Consider the following 21,812-nt stretch of genomic DNA (forward strand, 5'->3'; position numbering starts at 1 on the left):
TGGTATATTCCTCCATTTAATCTAATATTTTATAGCTTTCTGGGTAGAGGTCTTATACATCTTGTATTAGATTGAGTCCTAGATAGTTAATGCTAATATAAATGGTATCTTTTAAAAATCTCTAATGAAATTTTTTAAAGATAACACTTGCATAGTTTGTTGTTTATATACATACAGTTGATTTTTTTGTATGGACCTTGTGTCCGATGACCTTGCTAAATCAATCTACTAATTCTAAGAGTTTTATTCATAGATTCTTTTGGATGTTTCTACATGTAATTATGTCGTCTACAAATAATGGTGGTTTTGTTTCTTTCCAGTCCTTACACTTCTATTTTCCCCCCTCTCTTTGCACAGGCTAGTACCTCCAGTGCAATGTTGAACAGAAGAAATGAGGGGGACATCTTTGTCTCCTTTCCAATCTTGGGGGTATCTTTTAGTATTTCACCATTAAGTAGAATGTTTGCTTTGGATGTTTTAGAGATATTTTTTGTTAGGTTAAGGAAATTCCCTTCTATTCCTAAGTTGCTAAAAGGATTTTGTTTGTTGTTTCTTTAAATCATGAATGGATATTGATTTTATCAAGTGCTTTTTCTGCATCTATGAAGATAGATAATTATATGTTTTTTCATTTTTATTCTATTGATATTTATCTTTATTCCCCTTAATTAATTGTGGAATGTTAAGCCAATCACTCATTTCTAAAATAAACTCAGCCTGGCAGTGTTGTATTTTTCTATCCATAATTTTTTTTGATAAGATTTTTGCATTTATGTTCATGAGATATCAGCCTCTAATTTTCTTGTGAGGCCTGGTATTAAGGTGATGCTGAAATCAAAAGAAGTTAGGAAGTATTATCCCTTCTCTTCTTTTTTGGAAGAGTTTGTGTAATTTGACACTTCTTGCTTAACCATCTGGGTGAAAACTCTTGATGAAATGCTTTAGAACTAGTGTTATAGACCATGTTTTGAGAAACAGTGGTCTAGAGAGCAAGACTTCAACATGAAATAGTCAATTCCTGTCAGTTTGAATGCTCTTGTTTTCATTCCCTTCCTCCTTTCTGCAGCACAGGCCACTTCACTTGTTGCTTCCGGGCTGTGCGGGGCTCAGCTCAGTCACCACATAGAAGAGCACTGAGCCATTTGAGGACTCCGCCTGGTCCTCAGGGATACGCTCTCTCTGTCTGCCACCAGGCGGCCTGCCCCAGCCCTGCTCAGCCATCTCCACACTCCTCTGACAGAATGAATGCCCTGGAGGGTGTCCCCTTCAAGGTGCCCAAGGGCTTTGTGATAGGCACAGAGCCCCTCCCCGGGCCAGAGCTCAGTATCCCAGACTGCAGGGAGCTTCTGCTGGGTTCTATGGTAAGTGTATCTCTTGGTCTATCTCCTTGTCCCTGGGTCTGCCGTTCTGACATTGAGCCTCATGAGGCCTTGTTCCTTGATTTCAAATGGCAACCAATCCTGTTTTGGTATATTCTAGGAAGTCTGGAAATAACCCAAGAGAAAAAGATATTTCATGAAGAAGACTGATGGCCTGCTGATGAGGGTTATTTAGCAGGTCTTATTTATTTATCTATTCATTTATTTATTTTTGGAGGAGTACTGGAGAATGAACCCAGGACCTTGGGCATGCTAAGCATGCACTCTACCACTTGAGCTATACCCTCCCCCGCAGTGGGTCTTATTTTAAGTTTAGAATAACTGGAAGATTGCCTATATGAAGTGACTGAGAGTCACTGCAAGGATGCTCCACTTCCTCTCTTCCCTATCAACCCCACTGCCATGTCTAAAATTCCTTTCCACCATTAAAAAAACTCCTTTGGGCTAAGACACTATCTGCAGAATCCTCTGTTAAAATGCAGTTACATGGGACACATCAGAAAGGACTACTATTCCACAGACCCAAAGCATATCTACCCTGGGGGCACCCTTGAAGCACCCCGTGCCCCATGGCTCACACACTGGGATATGCACCCAGTGTATGTGGTGGTATCACACACCCTCAGCATAAAAATGATTAACTTCCAAGTGAGTCAAGTTTACTTGAAGATTTAAGGGAAAAGCTATTGCATTCATACCGTAACACAGATGTATCATGAGGTCGAAGGCAAAATTCACGTGAATTTTTTTAATGAAAGAACAGGGTTTCAAAGAATGTGGAGCTGGCATTGGGCCTCCAGGCACGAGCCTTCAGACTCTTGTGTGCTCCTTCAGCACTGTCTGTAGGGTCCTCTGTAGGAAAGTTTGAAGATCTAGTTCAGCTCTCACTCATTTTGCACATGAGGAACTTGAGGCTCAGAGAAGGAAATGATCTGTCCAAAGTGAGAGGCAGTGGCAAGACTGAAACTCAGGCCCTGACTCCAGAACTTTTCATGTTAGCTGAGAGCAGGATGGGCACATGAGAGACACCAGGCAGGTGAGGTTCGAAGGCAAGAAGAAAAGGCTTGTGGGAAGTGAGGTGTAGAGGGCACAGTCCAGGAAGGAGAGGGCTGGGGAGGGTCAGGTAGAGGGGCTTGAGTGGCCTGGGGGCTCAGGAGCAGGGGACTCGTTAGCTGACCCTGGAGTTGCACTGAGGCTCCTCAGGACTGAGGTTTCCCGAGCGCAGCGTCCAGCAGCCCGTGCTCTGTGGGGCAGGAGCTCTCACTCTCCCCGGGCAGCCTGTGCTGCGGGCCCTCACTCTGCCAGTAGGGCCTGTGGGGTTGGAAAGAGGAACTTGCTTTACTCAGCTCCAGTGCGGGGAGATGATCACAGCTCTTCCCTCTCTGCTGAGCTCAAGCCAGGCTGGAAAGGGGCTATTCTGAAGGTGACATCTCCCAGAAGGCTACCCTTCTGCCAAGTTGCTGTCCAGGGCCCTAGCCCGAGTGCTGACCCTGCTTCTGCCCTCTGCTCTCAGGGCGGGCATCTGTGCTCCCTTCAGCCTGTTTCTTTCCTGAGCCTCCACTTCTTTTACTGCCAGGCCAAACTATCAAATAGAGAAGCATGAGACTCCAAGTATGATTTACAGCCTCTCCTGGTCAGTCTTCCCAGTTCACTGGGCTGTATTCCCAGTGTTTGGAACTTGAAACACATTTTCCCATAGCAACAATGCATAGATCATGCTTCAATTGCCAGATAAACCTACAGTGGTCTAAAGGGGAAAAAAACCAGCTACCATTTATTGAGCACCTGCTATGCACCAGGCCCATGCTTGATCTTCTTTATATGTCCGTCTTCTCTCTCATTTTTATGACCCTTTCAGCAGGTGGGTGTTCCTTCCCCATGGCACGGAAACCAAGGCTCCCACCCAGGTGATCCACAGGGTCACATGGTTTGGGAGTGACACAGCCAGGACTCCAACCCTGGTCTGACAGGCCCCAGAGCCTATGTCCATCCCCTCCACCCTGCTGCCTTCCCAAGGAGACTTGGCAAGTCTGCGTTTTGTTGTTTCATCATAGTTTCCCTTTCATTAATTTCCCTTTTGTCATTTAAATTTTTAGAAAATATATTCACACAGTCTTAAAATGAAATATATATATATATATAATAGTATATATATGAAATATATATAATAGTATAGAGCAAGGGTCGATAAACATTTTCTGTAAAGGGCCAGGTAGTAAAAACTCCAGCAGTGACTCATTCTGCTGTTGGGAGAACCGCCACAGACATTATAGAAAGGGGTGGATGGATCTGGCTGTGTTCCAATAACACTATATTTATAAAAACAAGGTTGCGGGTCATTTTGGCCCCCAGGCAGTTTGCCTTCCCTGGAAATGTGAAACCCTCCCGCTGACACCTTCCCTTCTGTCCTTTTCTCCACCTTCACTCTCTCACTGGTGACCTCTGTTGCTCATTTTTTATGTATTCTTCTGAGATTCTTATGTGTGCATATTAGCAAATACAGCTATTTCCTCCTTTTTTATCCCACAGCTAGCATTTTATATACACTATCCTTGATTTTTTCACTCAATATATTTTAAGAGCTTCCATATCAGTACACAGAAAGCATCATCAGTTTGTTTTCACTGCATAGTTTTGCATTATATGGATATATCACACTTTATTGAATGAATCATGTCTTGATGGACAGTTAGGTTCTTCCTAGTCTTTAGCCATTACAATGCTGCAAGGAAAGGCCATAGGCAAATGTCCTTTTGAACTGAAGCATACTGCTAAATTGCCCTCCATTGGGGTTATACTGATTTACATCCAACCAGCACTCTACAGGTTGAGGTACCTCCTCCACTCCCCAACAGAGTGTCATGAGACTTTGGATTTTTGCCCAGGGATAGGCACATGGTATCTCTGTATAGTTTTATTTTGCCTCTGTCTTATCATGAAGTTGAGCAGCTTTTCATGTGTGTAAAAACCATCTGCATTTCCTCTTCTGTGGACTGTCCATATCTTTTGTCCGTTTCCCTGTTGGGCTGTTGGTCTTTTTCTTATCTATTTCTAGGCACTCCTATATTAGGAAAGATAGCACTTTGTCTGTATTATCAGTGCTGTTTCCCCTCCAGTTTGTGATTTGTCTTTGACCTTGCTTATGGGGTATATTTGCCATGCAGATTTTCACACGTGCATGTGTGTCTTTTCATGGCTTCTCAATACTGATTCAGAATGAGAAGTGTTTTTCCCACTTGAGGTTATAAAGGATTTCTCTTCTGTTTTCTCCTAGTACTTTTATGTTTTCATTTCATACATTTGAATCTTCGATCCTTTTGGAATTCATCCTTGTATATGCTGTGAGAATGGATCTAACTTTATTTTCTTCCAGCTAGCTAACACCATTTATTGACTAGTTCCTTCTTCCCATTGCTTGAGATGCCACCTAATTATTTACTAAAGTCCCAGAGGTATTAAGGTCTATTTCTGGACTTTCTATTCTGTACCTTTAATCTGTCTTAGTTTTAATTATTGAAGTTTTATAATATATATTAACAGCTGGTATGGCCAGTCCCCCACTTCTCTTTTTGTCTCCGGACTTTCTCTGGCTATTCTTATTTGTTTGTTTTTTTCATCTTGCTTAGTCCCACAAATCACAAGTGTTGGTATTTTTGTCAGGTCTTTGTGTCCTTTTATCCCCTAAATCCCATTGTCTCTTTATCTCTCAGTCTCTTTCTCTCCCTGTCTGCCTCATAAGTTCTGAAGTTGTCTTTTTCCCTCCTCTGTCCTTCACAACCCACTTATTTTGCTCCAGTTGCTTTCTCTAACCATTTATTTGGCACATACTTACGAATGTTCCCTTGGGGCCAGAACTGCCCTGGGCTCTGAGAATACAGAGAGGAATAAGACACAGTCCCTGACCTCTCTGTCAAGGAGCCACACTTAGAAGAACTAACTTACGTTCCTGTCCCCAACACAGGATCATGTCAGGGGTACGAGGGGGCAGTGCCTGCGATCTGCATCTGAGTGTCCCATTCTCACACACACCACTTCCTCCAGCCTCAACTGCCCATCACAGAGCACTGAAATTGCCTTTTAAGAATAGATATATTTTTTAGGGGAGCTTTATATTTCCAGTTCTTAATTTTAAAAGTAGGTAACCGGAATATTTTATTTTTGCCTCAGTTATAAACTCTCAACTTAGATTATTCATGTTGGCTCCAGATTTCTTTTTCAGGTGGTCCGATACACAGTACAGAAAGCACCACAGTCAGACAGACCGAGGAATCCCAGCTTAACCACTCACCACTAACCTGACCTCAAGCAAATTAAATTTTCTGAGTCTCATTTTCATAATCTGAAAATAAGAATAACGCTAGAACCTACCAAGTAGAGCTCAACAAAAGTTAGCAATTTTTTATATTTCCTGGGCCCCAAAGTAACCTCGGATGGCAGCGAAGGGATGGGGGTAAGTCCTACTCGGCAGAGAGGTTTGCGTGCCTCCAAGGCTGATTTCTGAGTGGCAAATAGTGCTGCGCTCAAGTGAAAGGTTCTTTGCTAAGAACAAATTTTGTTGGAGAAAATTTTGAAGCCGCTGTTTTTCAATTACATAATGAATGGCAAAGGGACTTTGATATTGGATTTCACTACATTTCATTCTATTAACCTATTCCTCATTTTGTCCTTCATGCGGCTTGCCATTAAATTGTTATTGATAGCTATCGACCCCTGTGCTAGCTAAACCCGAAGATGAGGACAGGCAGCGATAGATGCCTGGGGCTTAGAATCAGAAACAATGCAGGGCTGGTGAGTCTCTGGTTGAGCAGGTCTCCCGGAGGCCAGGGGTAGGGGTGCTCCCAGACCCTAGTTTGCCTGGTGGAGCCTCACTCTCTCCTTCTTTCTGCAGCACGACTTCAGCCTGGAGAGAAGGACGCTTTTCTGGGTGGAGGCTGTGGTCCAGGGACCCTGCCCGGTCCAGTGCGATGCCCCAGAGGCAGCTTCCGCCCCTCCCGCCTGGCTCTTGCTGGTCAGCCCCGAACAAGGGCTGGTGCCCACGCCTGCCGCAGCCGAAGGTTCTGAAGCGGGGCCCCGGGAGCAGCCTGTGGTGCAGGAGGAGGAGGAAGAGACGGAGGAGGAGGAGGAGGAGGAGGATCAGGAGGAGGAAGAACCCTCCTCTGCCAGGGAGGGAGAGCCGGATCCCTGCAGCCCCCAGCCCAGCTCCCCGGGGAGCCCCAGCCCGGGCCATCACCGGTGCTCACTGGACGTGCTGCGCGGCGTGAGGTCGGAGCTGGCCGGGGCGCGGAGGCGGCTCTCCGAGGGCAAGTTGGCCGCCCGCCCCCGCGACCTCCTGCACCGCATCCGCCACCGAGCATTGAGCCTCTGTCCCGAACCCGCGGCACCCCTGGGCCCGGTGCCCCCGCTCCCCAGCGCCCCCACGCCGTCCCCAGGTCCCGCACCATCGCTCCCCAGCACCCCAGTGCTGCCCCCGCGGCCCTCCACGGCCGGTGCCATGCCCCCACTGCGGAGACACAAGCCCACGGTCGCGGTAAGGAACCTGCCCTCTCGGCCAAGGCCACAGCCTCAGGCCCCTTCTCTCCGTGCTCACCTCCCTGCCTGCTCTCACCTGGCCCTGCCCCACACACCCTTCCTGCTGCCTTTTGCCTAGAATATTCCCTGCTCGGAGGCCCCATTCCTTCTATTTCTCAATGTGCCTCCTTTGCTTCTATTAGGGCGCTTGTCACAGTAATTGTAATTACCCAGTATCTTTCTCTAGCGAGTTCTTTAAGGGCAGGGACTGGATCGCATTCATTTTTATTCCTAGAGCACCCAGCAGCTGACTTGGCCCCTAGAGGGTGCTCAGTGAATGTCTGTTGAATCAGTGTCTGTGGCTCAAATTTAAGGCTTCCCACCCAGCAAGACTTTCTGTAGGATGAGGGAGCTGGAGGTTCAAGGAATATTCAGTGTACTTCCTGCAAGAGACTGGATTGGAAGAGATAAGGTCAAAAGCACAGGACAGGGAGAGTTGAGCAAGGGAGTGTGAGACAAGGCAGCACTGTATAGTGGGAAGAATCAGGTACTGAGAGAGAGGGGTGAGGGTTGCTGCAGGCTGGGAAGGCTTCAGGACAGAGGATGTGCACCAGGAGGAACTCGGAGCAGAAATGAACATATGGTGAAACCAATGAAGCTTAAGCCTTATGCCTTTCACGTGGCTCCTTCCAAGGCCTTGTACCTAATTTTATATCCATAACTGTGTCTTTTTTTTTTTTAAAGAGATCCAAATGGTGTAATTATCAAACTCCATAAAACCTGGATCTGGCGCAGATGGGGTAGGTCAGGATTAGCAGCAGGAAGCAGCAGCTGGGCACAGCTTTCTGCTCCCCAGCAGTCCCACAGTCAGGCCAGGAGATGCGATAGAATAAGGCCAAGGTGAAATTAAATCCAAAAGACAGACTCATGGTCTAGCTTTTCCCACTCATTGAACATATGAGTTTAAGCAAATCAGTGAACTGCTCTGAGCCATCCCTTCCCTACCTGTAAAGTGGGCAGCAAACCCTCACACAGGTATTTAGACGAAACAGACAGGTTACACTCACATCTCAGACTAGATGTAGATGGTCCCCATTAAATTTAACTCTAGCAACTGCCCTGTAGTGGGGTGGGAGGGATGGGGCAGATGGGGCAGATGGGGCAGCTGTTCTATAGAGGAGGAAACTGAGACAGCAGTTAAGAATCTTTTTTCAAGATCACAAGAGTAGACTCAGATCCTAAGATTTGCATGTTTTTCACTCTAGGGGTAAAAGGCAGATCCTAGGGTGTGGTCATGGCAGGGATACCCCTGAGAAGATGAGGATGGGTAGGGCATTCACATGTCACACGTACTCTGCTTTAGGAGCCAGGCAGCAACTAGGCTTTCCTTGGGGAGGAAGGGACAGGATGGTGTGTTCAGGGTTAGCAGATGGAAGCTTCTTCATGGGGGAAGGGGTTGGGGTGATACCAGCCAAACCAATTGAAATGCCTTCAAGCCACCCTCCTTAGTCCAGGGTCTGTGTGGGTCTCCCAGCACCACAGCTGTACCCAGTTCCTACCCTGCTCCAAGCCGTGACCCAGCCAAACTTAAGAAGGAGGGTCTGCCTGGGAAGATCACCCCTGCATCCCCATCACTAAGGTGTGGGATGGAGATCCCTGGATTTGATTCTGAGTAGGGTTCAGGTCCCAAAAGTATGTTGCTTACCAGGTCACTAACTTTTCTGAACCTTGGTTTCAATATCTGTAAAATAGGATGGACCTATATTTCTCTTGCAGGGTTGTTTGAAGCAGTGTCACCTACTGGCGGTTTCTGTACACCAGGCCCTTTTGCTAATCACTTCTTTCACCTTGTCTTTAAGCCTTGTAACAACCCTGTGAGGTATCTGGTATAACTGCCTCCGTTTTACACATGAATAAACAGTAGAGAGCTGGGATTTGAACCCAGGTCTGCAGGACTCCAAGCCCCCTGCAATGTGAGCCCTTACTCTCTATAGACAAGGTGGTATAGAAAGTCACCTTTAAAAATGTCCTACCCAGCCAGGTGTCACCTCCAGTGATAACTGACACTCCAGCTTGTCTGTGTTTCAGTCCCTCAGCCCGCACACCTGCCTGCCACCTCCTGGGCAGGCGCCGCAGCCTCTCAGTGCCCACAGGTTGCACCCTGATTCTGCTGACCTGCTGTCCGCCCTGAGCCAGGAGGAGCAAGATCTCATCGGGCCAGTGGTCGCCCTGGGGTACCCCGTGCACAGGGCCATCGTGGCTCTGCAGAAGACGGGGCGGCAGAGCCTGAGCCAGGTGAGTGGGGGACCCAGAGCTGGGGTGCTGTGGAGCTGGAGCCAGGTGAGTGGCCACATTGTTTTTATCTTCAACTTGAAGAAATTTTGTGTTTTTCTCTAGGGGCAGAATTTCAGCCTGGAATTAATTATGGAGGGGTTGTGAGCAAGTTTCTAGATGGTAAATCTACCTTCTCCGTAGAAATTTGTCAGGATCATGGGGATCCATGCTTATTTGGAGAGTCTCAATATTCTACACCTGCCGCAGTCTCTGCCCCAAATACAAGGACTGGAGCCTCGGGCAGCCAAGAATCTCTCCAGAGCTCCTCAATAGCACTTTCCACAATGAGAGAGTTTTATACCTGTGTTGTCCAATACGGTAGCCACTAGACATATGTGGCTACTTGAAATGTGGCTACTGTGGCTGAGAACTTTAATTAATTGTAGTTACTTTAAATTTAAATGGCCACATGTGGCTACTGGCTACCGTATTGGATGGCACAGCTCTAACCACTTCCCTCAATGAATAGTTTATCCATACGCATATCCATCTCTCTCTCTCTCCATCTACCCATCCGTCCACCTAGTCGGCAGTACTTATTGGGCACTTCCTGGGTGTTTAGATGCAGCTAGGACCTATGTGAAAGTTCAAGGTAAATAAAAACCAGTATTGTAGGTTGGGTTCCCCAGGAAGCAGACTCCGATTGAGCTTGGCATACAGGATATTTATTAAGGAGACCCTTGGGATCAACTCCTGGGGAAGGGAGAGGACAGAAGCAGGAATGGGTAGAGGGAGAAATGGAGCTCTGTAGACCCAATAACAGCCAACCCCACAGTTCTGGAGCATATATGGCCCTTCCGCATTGTCCTAAGAGGGGTTGAGATAGTTGGGCCTTTATATCTCTGCCTCTGTCAATCACTGGACATGGGAAGGGGGTGACTTGAGAGAAGTGATTCTCGGCAGTCCTGGAAGGGACAGTGAGCTGAAGGGGTCTACCAGCTCTCCCAGCGTCTGCAACAAGACCTTCAAAGAAGGCAAATCTGGAAGGTGTATCACAGAGTCTACCACACCCAGATTCTATTTTTAAAGACTTCATTCTTATAGAAAGAAGGGTGGACACCCATGATGGCATTCAAAGGGTAGCACCCCAAGCTGCCCTAAGGTTTGGGAGCAGATCTTGACCCCTAGTACAAGCCAAGAATGTAAGAACACCCACAGGAGAGTAAGAGCCCCTGAGTTGCCAAAAGAGAGGTGCTGGTGAGAAGATGTCTGGGAGCAGAAGGGATGTGCATGCTGCAGGGCTGCTTCAGTTATCTACTGCTGGGTGACAGTCACCCCAAAACTCAGTGGCTTGATACTATAACCATTTGTTGCCCATGATTCTCTGGGCTGGCAGTTTGGGGTGGAGTTAGCCAGGTAGTTCTTTTGCTGGTTTCACTTGAGTTCTCTCATGTGGCTACAGCTTGGTGACTCAACTAGAGATGAGTGGTCTAGGATGGCCTTACTCACAGCCCGGTGATGGGTGATGCTGGTCAGCTGGACCACATATCTCCAGCAAGCTAGCCCACTTGGTTCCAAGAGTACGAGAGCGAAAGCTGCATGGTCTCTTGAGGCCTGTGTTGGAATTATAGTCACTGCCACCTCATTCTATTGGCCAAATGCATGTCATAGGCCAGCCCAGATGAAAAGGGTAGAAAAATAGACCCTATCATTTGATGGGAGAGGCTGCAAAGAATATATAGACACAGAAAGATTCCAGTGATCAAGAAAGGCTTCACAGAGGTGCCATGCCTTGAGCTGGACTTCAAGGATGGATAAGATCTGAATTCGAAGGAAGGAGAATGGATGATGTTCTAGGCAAGGGGAACAACATGAGCAAAGGAGGAGAGGCAGGAAGGGCTCGGGAGGCCCTGATCCAACAGTCTCACTGAAGGCATGATGCAGGCTGGTGGGAGGTAAGACAGGAAGAGGAATTGAGGGCAGATTAAGGGTGCCTTGAAGGCTGGCCTGAGAATTTTATCAGTGACCCAGTAGCAAAAGGGAGGCATGGAAGAACTGTGAGCAGGGGCAGGGGGTGACATTGAATGCCATTCCCCCACCTGAATGTAACATCGCCCTTTGCAATGTTTTCTACACACTGGGCTCTTTGTGGTTGGAAAGCTGGGCCATGGGTATTGAAAGACCCCAAGGCAGTTGGTGCTTATTCCTTTCTCCTGTCTCTGCCCCACCACCATCAGAGGGCTTGGACGCCCTCTCCATAATCACTGATGACTGCCATATGCTGAGTCCCCGAGGTCTGGAGCTGCCTGCTCCTGGGTGAGGGAGTGACAGAAGGCCAGTGACTCAGGAACCAAAGCAGGATGTGCTGCAGGGTGAGGAGGTGGGAAATGCACCCTTTCCCACCCACTCCTGCTTCCTGCTCTACTTAGGGTTCCTCACTCCATGCCTTGTCCTAGAGGAAAACTTTCAACATGGTGACCCCCATGTGGCTAACATGGTGGGGGGGGGGGTAGTTGGTGAGGGTGTTGCTACCATTTATTGAGCACCTTTGGTTCAGTCCCTCAATCTGAGAGTATTCAATTAGGTCTTCTCAATTCTGCAAGGTTGCTTTTACTGTCCCCACATTGCGGATGGGGAAACTGAGGCCAGAGAGGTTCATATAACCAGTCAATGGTGGCACCAGGGTTGAGGCCAGGCTGGTTTCTTTCTGAATCTTTGTTGCACAGCACTTTTCTTTCATTTTCTGTTTGAGAACTTTCCAGGGCAGCACCCTAGGCTGATCTGATATTTAAGAATAGATCTAAAAAAAAAAAAAAAAAAGATCTAAAGTTGCCTCTGCCTTTAGCTGCTGCTGAAAAGCCAGGACCTTGGCCAAGAAGCTGACCAGGAGGGCTGTGAGGGGTCAGGCCCATGGTGGGGGCTCTGACATGCCTCCTCAGCCCCTCTAGACCCTGTGACAAGGCTGAGGTCTCAGGCCATCTCTTTGGGGGTCTGAAGATTGGTTGGAGCCAGCACAGGGCACTGGCCTCCCTGTGGGTGGGCTGGAAGAATCTCACTGCATCAGGGACATGGTGTTTCCAGGCATAGACTGATCTGTGGGCCTTCTCTGCAGTGAGCAGTCGAGGGCCAGGCCCTAAGGGGTGAGTGTGAAGGGCCACTGGATGACTTCATCTATCCTCCCCCACCAAGTTAGTATTCCTCTCTGTTCCTTGCAGTTCCACCAGTAACTGAGCAACTCCTTTGGGTTCAGATCCTTCCTCCCCTTACAAACACTCCAGTAAATCCTTTTTGGTCAGAGATAAATGACAGATGGTCCAGGAGGGAGGGCATCAGGTGATGGAGACAGGGCACCTGGAAAAACCAGGGAGGGAGGAGAAGGTACACAAGGTAAGCTTTGTCCATCATGCCTTCCTTCCTTCCACAAGGATCGACTTGTCAGTGTGTCCACTGACTGCCTACAGGACAGGCGTGGGTAGCATGTGTGAAGGTCCATAGGCCAGGCCCAGACTTGCCATGGGACTCTAGGCACATCAGGGCCCCTCTCTCACCCTACTTTCACCAGTCACAGAATGGAGGGGGAGTATGTGTTTACAAGCAATGACTGCTGGGGGCCCCATCCTGGGGTCTGAAGGTGACATCCTCACCCACCCTGGGGCTTGAGGTAGACCTGGTAACTGACCAAGCAGCAGTATCTTTACAAATGCTTGTCCCCAGGACCGACTCTGCAGGGTCCCAGTCAGTGGGTCTGGAGTGGGACCAGGGGCCTATCACTTTAAAAGAACTGCGGATGGTTCTGATATGCAACCTGGCGTGGGTCTCCTGGTACTGACTGAGGCAGAGATTCTCTGCTTTGGCTGCACATGAGAATCACCTGGAGAGCTGTAAAAATTGCAGTGCCCAGGCTTCCCGCAGCCCAGTCATACCAGGGTCTCTGGAAGTGGGCACCAGCAGTTTATACTGGATGCCAGCAGTTTTAAAGCTCCCAGGTAGCTACAGTCAGCACCGAGGCTGAGAACCTTTGCTGTAGATGAACCAAGAGGTGAAGGGAGCATCCTCTGCCCTCCCCTGTCCGGGTTTTCACTTTCAGAAATCCTGTCTGCTTTCAAGCCAGCTCACAGCCCCTCCTCTGGCAGCTGACCCCTGATGGACAAAGCACTGGCCAAAAGGTCAGGTGATCTGGGCCCTAGTCCTGGGGCCCTGGGCAAGCCGCACACCCTGCCTGGACCTCAGTTCCCTCAACTGTGCAAGGAAGGCTTGGCCAGGTGGTCTTCAAAGTGTGCTCAGAGCAAGGTCCCTGAGGTGGGCGCAGTGGACTCCGGGCTCCCTCCATGTCCTGCCCCCAATTCTTCAGAGCACCTCTGACCTGACCCTATTACTACTGAAGTCCTCCTGTGCTTGGACAGTTCAGAGGCTAAAACAGCTTGAAAACCATTAACCTATGTGATCTATGTCTTCTGCCCAGTTCTGAAGGTCTGCAGAAACCTGACCTGTTTCTCCTCCACTCATCCCCCAAATTCTGATCTTCTAGAGCCTTCCTTTGGCACTGACTCCTGATCAGTCCTGCTTTGATTGGCCTGGCATTCATGTTTTCCTGTATCTGGTTTATCTCCCCCACTGAGCCGTGAGCTCCTGGAAGGTAGTTCTTAATTCATTTTATAAACATAGCACGCATTTACTGAGCTCCCTCTGCCTGCCATGCTGGGTGGTGGGGACACAAAGGTGAACAAGACGGACACAACCCTCCCCTCGTGGAACAAAAAGTGAGTGGATGAGGGAGATGAGAAAGACAGTAGAGCAATTACAAAGTTGTGTGTGAAGGGATGCACGAGTGCTGGGGGAGCCCCAGGGAGGCAGGGCAGAGCTGCTCCCCTGGGAAGAGGGGTGAGGCTGGCCTTGGCTGAGGAGCGAGCCAGATATGCAGGGGCCTGGGGGTGCTGAGGGAGCAACTGAGCTGCTGACTGGGGCAAGCAGGCCTGTGAGCCCCGGTTGGTAAGCAGCACTTTATCCTGACAGCAAACGCAGCCCCGATGACTAAGCAGGGAGTGGCCGGAACAGGTTTTCAGCCCTGTGGGTGTTTTCTGTTCTCTCCCCTTTCCAGCCTGGTGTAGGACTGTTGCAGAGTGGGGCCCGCAGAGTCCTGGATCACAGAGATGTTACGTGTCTTGGGGGTGGGTGGGGTGCACAGGTGTGGGCGGGACAGGAGGCACCTTCACCCAGGTAGGTGCTCACCAGGGAGGGTGAGCAGGCTGGGTGGTGGGTGGTCACTTATGTTTGAGGCTTGGCCCGTTCCCTTAGCCCACCTTGACAGCCCTGTTCCTGGATTCCAGTCCCCAGCTTGGGACAGTTGGTGAGGCTTTGCTGTCCACCTGTCCCCAGGTCCCCAGAGGGCCCCTGTTCTGTTGGCTCACAGGTCTCTGGGGCCACGTTGTGTGTGATGATTTTACCAGTCAGCCTGACCCTGAGCTCAGGCTTTAGTGAGGCCCTTGGGTGCCTCCTTCACCCCATCCTCTACTCCTGCCACGCGTCTTACCATCCTTCCCTCTGCCCCTTTCCGGCCCAGTTTCTCAGCTACCTTAGCGCCTGTGACCGGCTGCTGCGACAGGGCTATGAGGAGGGCCTGGTGGAGGAGGCTATGGAGATGTTCCAGTTCTCCGAGAGCCAGGTCAGCAGGGCCTCCTGCCTGGGCCCCCGGGGAGGGGAGGTGTGGGGTGCACACATGAGCCTGGGGTGCAAGCGTGGACTAGTGCCAGAGGCAGCCTGGGAGCCACAGCAGACAGCCTGTTTTCTCTGCTCTGAGAAGGAGACAGCCCAGCGAGATGATCCAAGGGAGGGGGAGGAGGTGGGGAGGAAACAGGAGGCAGGGCGTTAGTGTTATTTAACTGAATCCTCACCACAAATACTGATTGCCCACTCTTGGTCAGACACCCACTTAGGAGCCAGATAGGCGGCACAAAGATGCTTGAACTCTCTGCTCCGGGAGTTTGCCACCTGCCTGGAAACCCAGAGTGCATGCCACTGTGGTCCCAGGAGGACATTCTAAGTGCCCAGTGAATGCGACGTGTCCACAATTGGCAGTTGGCCCAGGCAGAGCAGCTCTTCACAGAAGCTAAGGGAGGGATGGAGGGGCAGCAGGGATGCTGAGGAGGACTGGGGAGAGGCAGGAAGTTTCAAGCACTGAGGCCGGAGGAGGAGGAAGGCAGGCAGAGGCCATGCTGTGCGAGACCTTGGCAGACCAACCTGGACAGAGACCCCGGGCTGTGTATCCCCTGGGTACCAGTATGCAGCCTTCCTCTTCCTGCCCTAGTGCAGCGCCCGAGCACAGGGAGTCAGCAGTGAGCCAGCAGTGAGCCGGACTGGGGTAGTAAAGCCAGGACAGAGAGCCGTCGGCCAGGCTGGGGCCTCCTTCCTTGGCATAGGAAGGGAGGTCTGAGTCCTTGTCACCTCGTGTCACCAAAAAACCACAAGTGCTGCCCAGGGTCAGGCTTACCTGGCCTAGGGGGCGGGGCAAGGCTTTCTGGGAGTCTGTACAGTGAGCACCAAGGAGGGACTCCCCAAGGCGGAGACCCAGCCTCGCAGAGTCCCCAGCACCGTCTCTGCCTCCCCTTTCTCAGGCAGGGGAGTTCTTACGCCTCTCGGAGCAGTTCAGCGACATGGGCTTCCAGCAGGACCGGATCAAGGAGGTGCTGTTGGTCCATGGCAACCGCCGCGAGCAAGCCCTGGAGGAGCTGGTGGCCTGTGCCCAGTGACCCTGGGGGCAGCTTGCAATGCCCGTGCATCCTGGTCCCATGCTAGACCTGGCAATCCATCCTGGCTGTATTATGAAGATCATGTAAGGATAACAAAGCAATGCAAGCTCGCTGTCAAAATGCAAACAACGCCAAGGGTGGGAGCAAATACTGTAGGGGAGGCAAAAGTTTACCCACCTTAGGATTTCAACTGGGGCTCTTTAACGAAAAGACAGATTAACAAGAAAAAACCAAAAGTTTATTAATGCATGTGGCACACATCATGCCCGAGAAACTTCAATGAAAATAAGAACTCTGGCTTATATAGCAGCTTCAACAAAAGACAGTCCATTCGTAGAGAAATGACAGGTCAAAGGAAAACAGTTTTGGCTTCCAACGATAGCAAACTGCGAAGGTAAATATGTGGGAGGAAATTAATGGAGTAAGTTTTGTTTGCATCTTCCCCTGGTGTAATTTTGGGCTGACAAGAATCTGTCTCCTGAAAAGAATTTATATACTGCCTTGAGGCAGCAAAGAGGGGAAGGACAGAGAGAGCTTGTCCCGCACTTGCTGCTTCTTAATTGCCTTCAGTTCAGAATAACTGTTACATCAAAGAGGCATGTTTTGGAGTGACATTCTGGTTTCCTTCAGTACCAAAAAATCAGCTCAAAGAGATGAATGTGGTTCCTTATGGGGAAGGGCAGATGGGGGTACAGAGACAGGAACTGTGGTTTTTAATACAAGCTTTGTAAAATGACTGATATTTGACTCTTTGAACTGTGGGCATTAGTAACTGAGTTTAAGAAAATCAAAACAAATAAATGATGGAAGACATCATTTCTGATTTTGGTTCTGCTGATGACTGGCTCAAGGCCTCTGTGGGCCTAAATTTCCCCGGGACAAGTGGAGTGATCAGATCTGACTGCCCTGGGGAATTTGTTAAAAAGAGTTCCCGGCCCCACTCCTGGATAATCTGGTTCAGAAAGTCCAGCTGGGTAGCCTGCACGAATCTGATTTGTTTCTGTAAGAAGCTCTCTGGAGATTCTTTTTCCTTTTCCTTTTCTTAATTGCTTTTTTTTTGTTGTTACTGTTGACCCCCTTCACCCATTTCTCCGCCCATCCCTCACCCCCTGCCTCTGGCAACTACCAATCTGTTCTCTGTATCTATGAGCTTGGTTTTTTGTTTTTAGTATTCCACATATAAAAGAGATGATATAGTATTCGTCTTTTTCTGTCTGATTTCTTTCACTTCTTATAATGCCCTCAAGGCTTATGCATGTGGTCACAAATGGCAAGATTTCATTCTCTTTTTTAAATTGCTGAATAACATTACAGTGGATGTATACGCCACAGTTTCTTTATCCACGCATCCTTAGGTGGGCTCCCAGGCTGTTTCCATATCTTGGCTATTGTAAATAATACTGCAGTGACCGTGGGGATGCAGATATCTTTTAAAATCATTGTTTTGTTTTTTCTTTTTCCCCTTTGGGTAAAATCCAGAGGTGAAATTGCTGGGTCATGTGGTAGTTTTATTTTTAATTTTTTGAGAAACCTCCACACTGTTTTCCATAGTGGCTGCACCAATTTACATTCTCACCAACAGAGCACAAGTGTTCCTTTTTCTCCACATCCTCACCAACATGTCATTTGTGGTCCTTTAGATAATGGCCATTCTGACAGATGTGAGGTGGTATTTCGTTGTGGTTTTGATTTGCATTTCCCTGATGATTAGTGATGCTGAGCATCTTTTCATGTACCTATTGGCCATCTGCATGTCTTGTTTTTTGTTTTTTGTTTTTTTGGCGGGCGGGGGGGAAATGTCTATTCAGATCTATCGCCCATTGTTCAATTGGATTTTTTTTTTTTTTTTTTTTTTTGCTGTTGAATTGTGTGAGTTCTTTATGTGTTTAGATATTAGCTCCTTATCAGATGTATGATTTACAAATACCTTCTCTCATTGTATAGGTTGCCTATTCACTTTTTGGATGGTTTCCTTTGCTGTGCAGAAGCTTTTTCAGTTTGATGTAGTCCTGCTTGTTTTTGCTATTGTTGCTTTTGCTTTGGCTGTCAGATTCAAAAAACAATCAACAAGATTGATGTCAAGGAGCAAAACTTCCTATGTTTTCTTCTAGGAGTTTCACGGTTTCACAGCTGGCATTCAAGTCTTTAATCCCCTTTGAATTATTTTGTGGGTGTGGTGGAAGATAGGGGTTGAGTTTCACTCTTTTGCATGTGGCAGTCCAGTTTTCCCAACACCGTTTATTTCCCCCATTGTATACTCTTGGCTCCTTGGCTGTAAATTAATTGTGTATATATATATATGGGTTTATTTCTGGGTTCTCTATTCTGTTCCATGGGTTTATGTGTCTGTTTTTATGCCAATAACTCTGGGGATTCTTACTCAATGTCATGGGCCCATAACCAGTATGTCTGACCCTGAGGGCCAGTGATCTGGGCCTCTTCTGCTCTGACAATCTGTGGTCCTGTGTCAATCTTTCCTCATTTGGGGAGTGGGCCGGTTGGGACCACAGTTGTCTCCAGTCACCCCAGGCCTCTCTTCTGGAGGTTCCCAGGGACTGAGGCGATGAGTTGCTGGAGCCCGTGAATCAGGCAAGCAGAGGTCAGAAGACAAGATGCTGGTGTCCCCGCCCTTCCCAGCTGGCCCTGTGCAAACACCTGCAGCAGTTAGCACAGACTCAAAACCGTCAGCCCCTCCACCCAGCAAACAGGGCTGGACCTGGAGCTGAGGCCTGTAAAACAAACAAACAAATGAACGAATAAAATCTTCCATGTTTCTGATGGCTTCAACCCAGTCACCTTCTTTGAATATGTAGTGAGGACTTCTGCAGGCCGACACAGGCCTGAACAGCAAATTCGGGACCAGAACCCAGGTCTCCTGAGGCCCCTCCAGCCCCTGCGTATTTTCCACTAGCCCCAGTGCCTGCCAACTTGAAATTACATTAAAAATATTCTTTGGCCTTAAAACTTGCTTTAAATAACTTGCAGGCAACATTAAACTATTTGAGAAATCAGCAAGATGACATTAAGTTAGTCAAAAATAAAACTGCACTTGGAAGAGACAGTAAAATTCAAATTCAATTTCTAAGATGCAGTGTTAAATCCAAAGTTATTTACGTTTTGATTAAGGAAATCTGGCCTTGGTCTGCCACTTTATTAAATCCCCTTGATTAGAGGCGACCAGTTAGCGGGCCCTCACTCACATGGCAGGGCCTTCCCCTGTGTCCCTCCTCCCATCCATCTCCCAAAGTTTCCCATCCCTAGAAAACTATCACTTGATTAAAAATGAGATAGCAATGGGCACATTGTTAGCTTAAATTATTTTTTAGGAGGTAGAATAGTGTGGTAGTTTAAGGCATGGACTCTGAAGTCAGATCTGGGCTGAAACTACAGCCTTAGTACTAACTAGCTGTGTGACATTTTGAAAGTCACATAACCTCTCTGTGCCTCAGTTCTTATCCATAAACTATGGCTACTAAAACTTCCCATTTGGGATGGTTGAGCAAGATAGTGCACAGGAAGCTTGTGGCATGGTATCTAGTCACTATTTACTTATTTATTCATATTTCTATCATGCCTCATTCTGTAAGCACTACTACCTTTACTCTACCATCCTTCTCATTACTGTTATGGTTAACAAATCTCCAGCATTTATAATCAAACTCAGAAAACCTGGGAGAACCTCTCCCCCAGTGACTTCGCCTCTTTGGTCAGCAGGGTTTAAGAAGGTGGCCGGAGCAGAGGATTCTGGGAATGCCACCCGGGAGAAGGACAGTCTCTGCAGCTCATACTAAGGGTCATTGGTGGCCCCTTGAAACAGCAGCAGATGACACACGTAGCTACCTGAAGGCAGGGTCTAGACAGGATGACCCTTGGAGAGGAGGCCAGGGGGATGGTGAAGTCGGAGGACCAGGTGGTAAACCAAGGCCTGGCCCAAGGATGCAGAAGGAAGCAAGCTCTGCCTTAGGTTTTCCTTTTACTTCTGTGCCTGTATACCCTGTCTCCTCTTCTGTGTCTCCCTCCTCGACCCCACCCGTGCTCCCTCAGAGACCCAGTACCAGCAGGTTAAAGAAGCCCTCCTGACTTTGATGGGGAGGGTGCAGTGTAGGGTCAGGCCCGGAGGGGACCCTCATCAACTTTTTCAGGCTGAAACCTCAAGACCTTTGTGTGTTTCCTTCCCAGGGATATGTGTGCATTGCCATCTAGCTAGTTGACCCTTTTGCCTCCTTCTTATAAGGACGTTTGTGATTACATTGGACCCACCTGGATAATCCAGGCTAATCTCCCATCTCAAAATCCTTAACTTAATCACAGCTGCAAAGTCCCTTTTACCATGTAAGGTAGTGTTTAATTCCAAGGATTAGGAGAGGCACGTCTTTTGGGGACCATTATTCAGCCTACCACAGAGGGGCAATGCTTAAGCCAAAATAATACGTGACTGATGGTGGAATTTCTGACAGTCATATAAGGGAGTTTTGTTTACACAAAACCTTGTATATCTCTCTTTATACAAGGGACATTTCTATTTTGGAACAGCGTGACAGTGGAGCAGGCCTTCCTCAGACAGAGGTCAGGGTGTCAGGCAAGTCTGGGCCCTCACCAGGCTCAAGCCAACACAGCTGGCTTTGCTCTTCTCATGCCTCTGGGGCTCTTGCTTCAACTTGAGTCAACCTTCTTCAGCTGACAACACTCTCCTGGCAGGAGGAGTGCCAGCTGAGGGGGCTGCTAGAGGCTTCTCTTGGCCCTGACCCTTCCCCTCTGAGGAGAGCGGAGGAGGACGCATGCTCAGGTCACAGTTGTCCTCCGGGGATCCCTGGAGAGGTCAGGAGCTTCCTCTTCCCGGACCCTCCCCCTCTCACCCCCTTCCTTCCACTCCCCCTCCCTGCCCCGCTCCCCAGACCTCTCTCACCTGGTGATCAGAGAGGTGATAGGCGGCCCCTGCAGAGAAACTCCCTTTGCCTTTTAAAAAAGGATTTAGGGAGATGGCAATGCTTACCTCACGAATAGTGGCTTGTAAATGACAAGGTTTAGGCCGAGTAAAAGCTGGCACAGGACCTGGTGGCTGTCTGAGTTTTCACCTCCATTGACCATCCATTCTGTCTCTTTTATGACTCATTTTGAGGAGGATCTGGGGCTTTCGGGAGCTCTAGAAAGAGTCTTCTCCTAATGTGAAGTGGGGGAGGCTTCCAGAGCCCCTCCCTCAGGACAGGGCCTCCAGTTGCTCACCTCTCCTCACCCTCCCATCCCAAGGTGGGGGCGACTGGCTTTATTCCCAGATGTGCTGGGGTCAGAGGAATGCCTCGACAGCCAGGCCTCTCCCAGCCAGGCCTCTCCCCGAAACTCTCTCTCTCTTACACACGCGCACACGCTGTCCTCAGGAGGAGTGAGGCCCTTGCCACAGGGATGCTCTGGAGGAGTTGTGGCATGCGTGTGCCTTCATGTTGGGGACAAAGATGATCCTGAATGAGGTGGGAACTGATGGCTCAGCTCTACTCAAAGGCAGGGCCCACACAACCACCCAGCCCTCTGTTAATCCTACTAAGCTATGTGCTGGTCTCGCCGAGAAGGAGCTGCTCCTGTGTTCCAGGTACCACTGTCCAGTTGATGAGCCGAAACCACCACCAAAGAACCATTCACTTACTAATTCTTCCACCCAGCAAAGCTTTACCGCAGCTGGGGGCCCAGCCCTGCTGGGCCAGGAAAGAGGGAAGGTGGGAAGAAGAATGAGAAATGGCCTGTCCTGGGGCGGGAGGGTTCTCAGTGCGAGGCGGGGCGGGGGGTTGCTCAGCGTGGCAGCCGCCTGAGAGCAGGTCAGTGCCTGTGCTGGTGACAATGGCAGGGAAGGCGGAGGGACCGGCGGGCTTTGGCCCCACTAGGGCCTGCGGAGGTGGTACTTTTCCAGCTCCTC

The 21,812-nt window shown here is 49.0% G+C and overlaps 1 protein-coding gene across 2 annotated transcripts; it reads left to right on the top strand.

Annotated features, from left to right (window-relative positions):
• The first annotated feature begins 899 nt into the window (after nt 1-899).
• On the top strand, nt 900-16,730 carry UBAP1L (ubiquitin associated protein 1 like). 2 transcript variants are annotated; one of them, XM_032480943.1, is made up of 5 exons: nt 900-1,361; nt 6,268-6,906; nt 8,976-9,182; nt 14,722-14,823; nt 15,773-16,730. In XM_032480943.1, the coding sequence occupies exons 1-5, from the start codon at nt 1,242-1,244 to the stop codon at nt 15,905-15,907; spliced, it is 1,203 nt and encodes a 400-aa protein (XP_032336834.1). In that variant the 5' UTR covers nt 900-1,241; the 3' UTR covers nt 15,908-16,730. The 2 variants fall into 2 exon arrangements, 1 of the variants encoding a protein (XP_032336834.1); XR_004320366.1 differs by lacking the exons at nt 900-1,361; nt 6,268-6,906; nt 8,976-9,182 and adding an exon at nt 9,189-14,378 and having other exon boundaries at nt 15,773-15,810.
• The last annotated feature ends 5,082 nt before the right edge of the window (nt 16,731-21,812 follow it).

The sequence above is a fragment of the Camelus ferus genome, chromosome 6 (genome assembly GCF_009834535.1).
Source record: "Camelus ferus isolate YT-003-E chromosome 6, BCGSAC_Cfer_1.0, whole genome shotgun sequence".
Lineage (NCBI taxonomy): Eukaryota > Metazoa > Chordata > Mammalia > Artiodactyla > Camelidae > Camelus > Camelus ferus.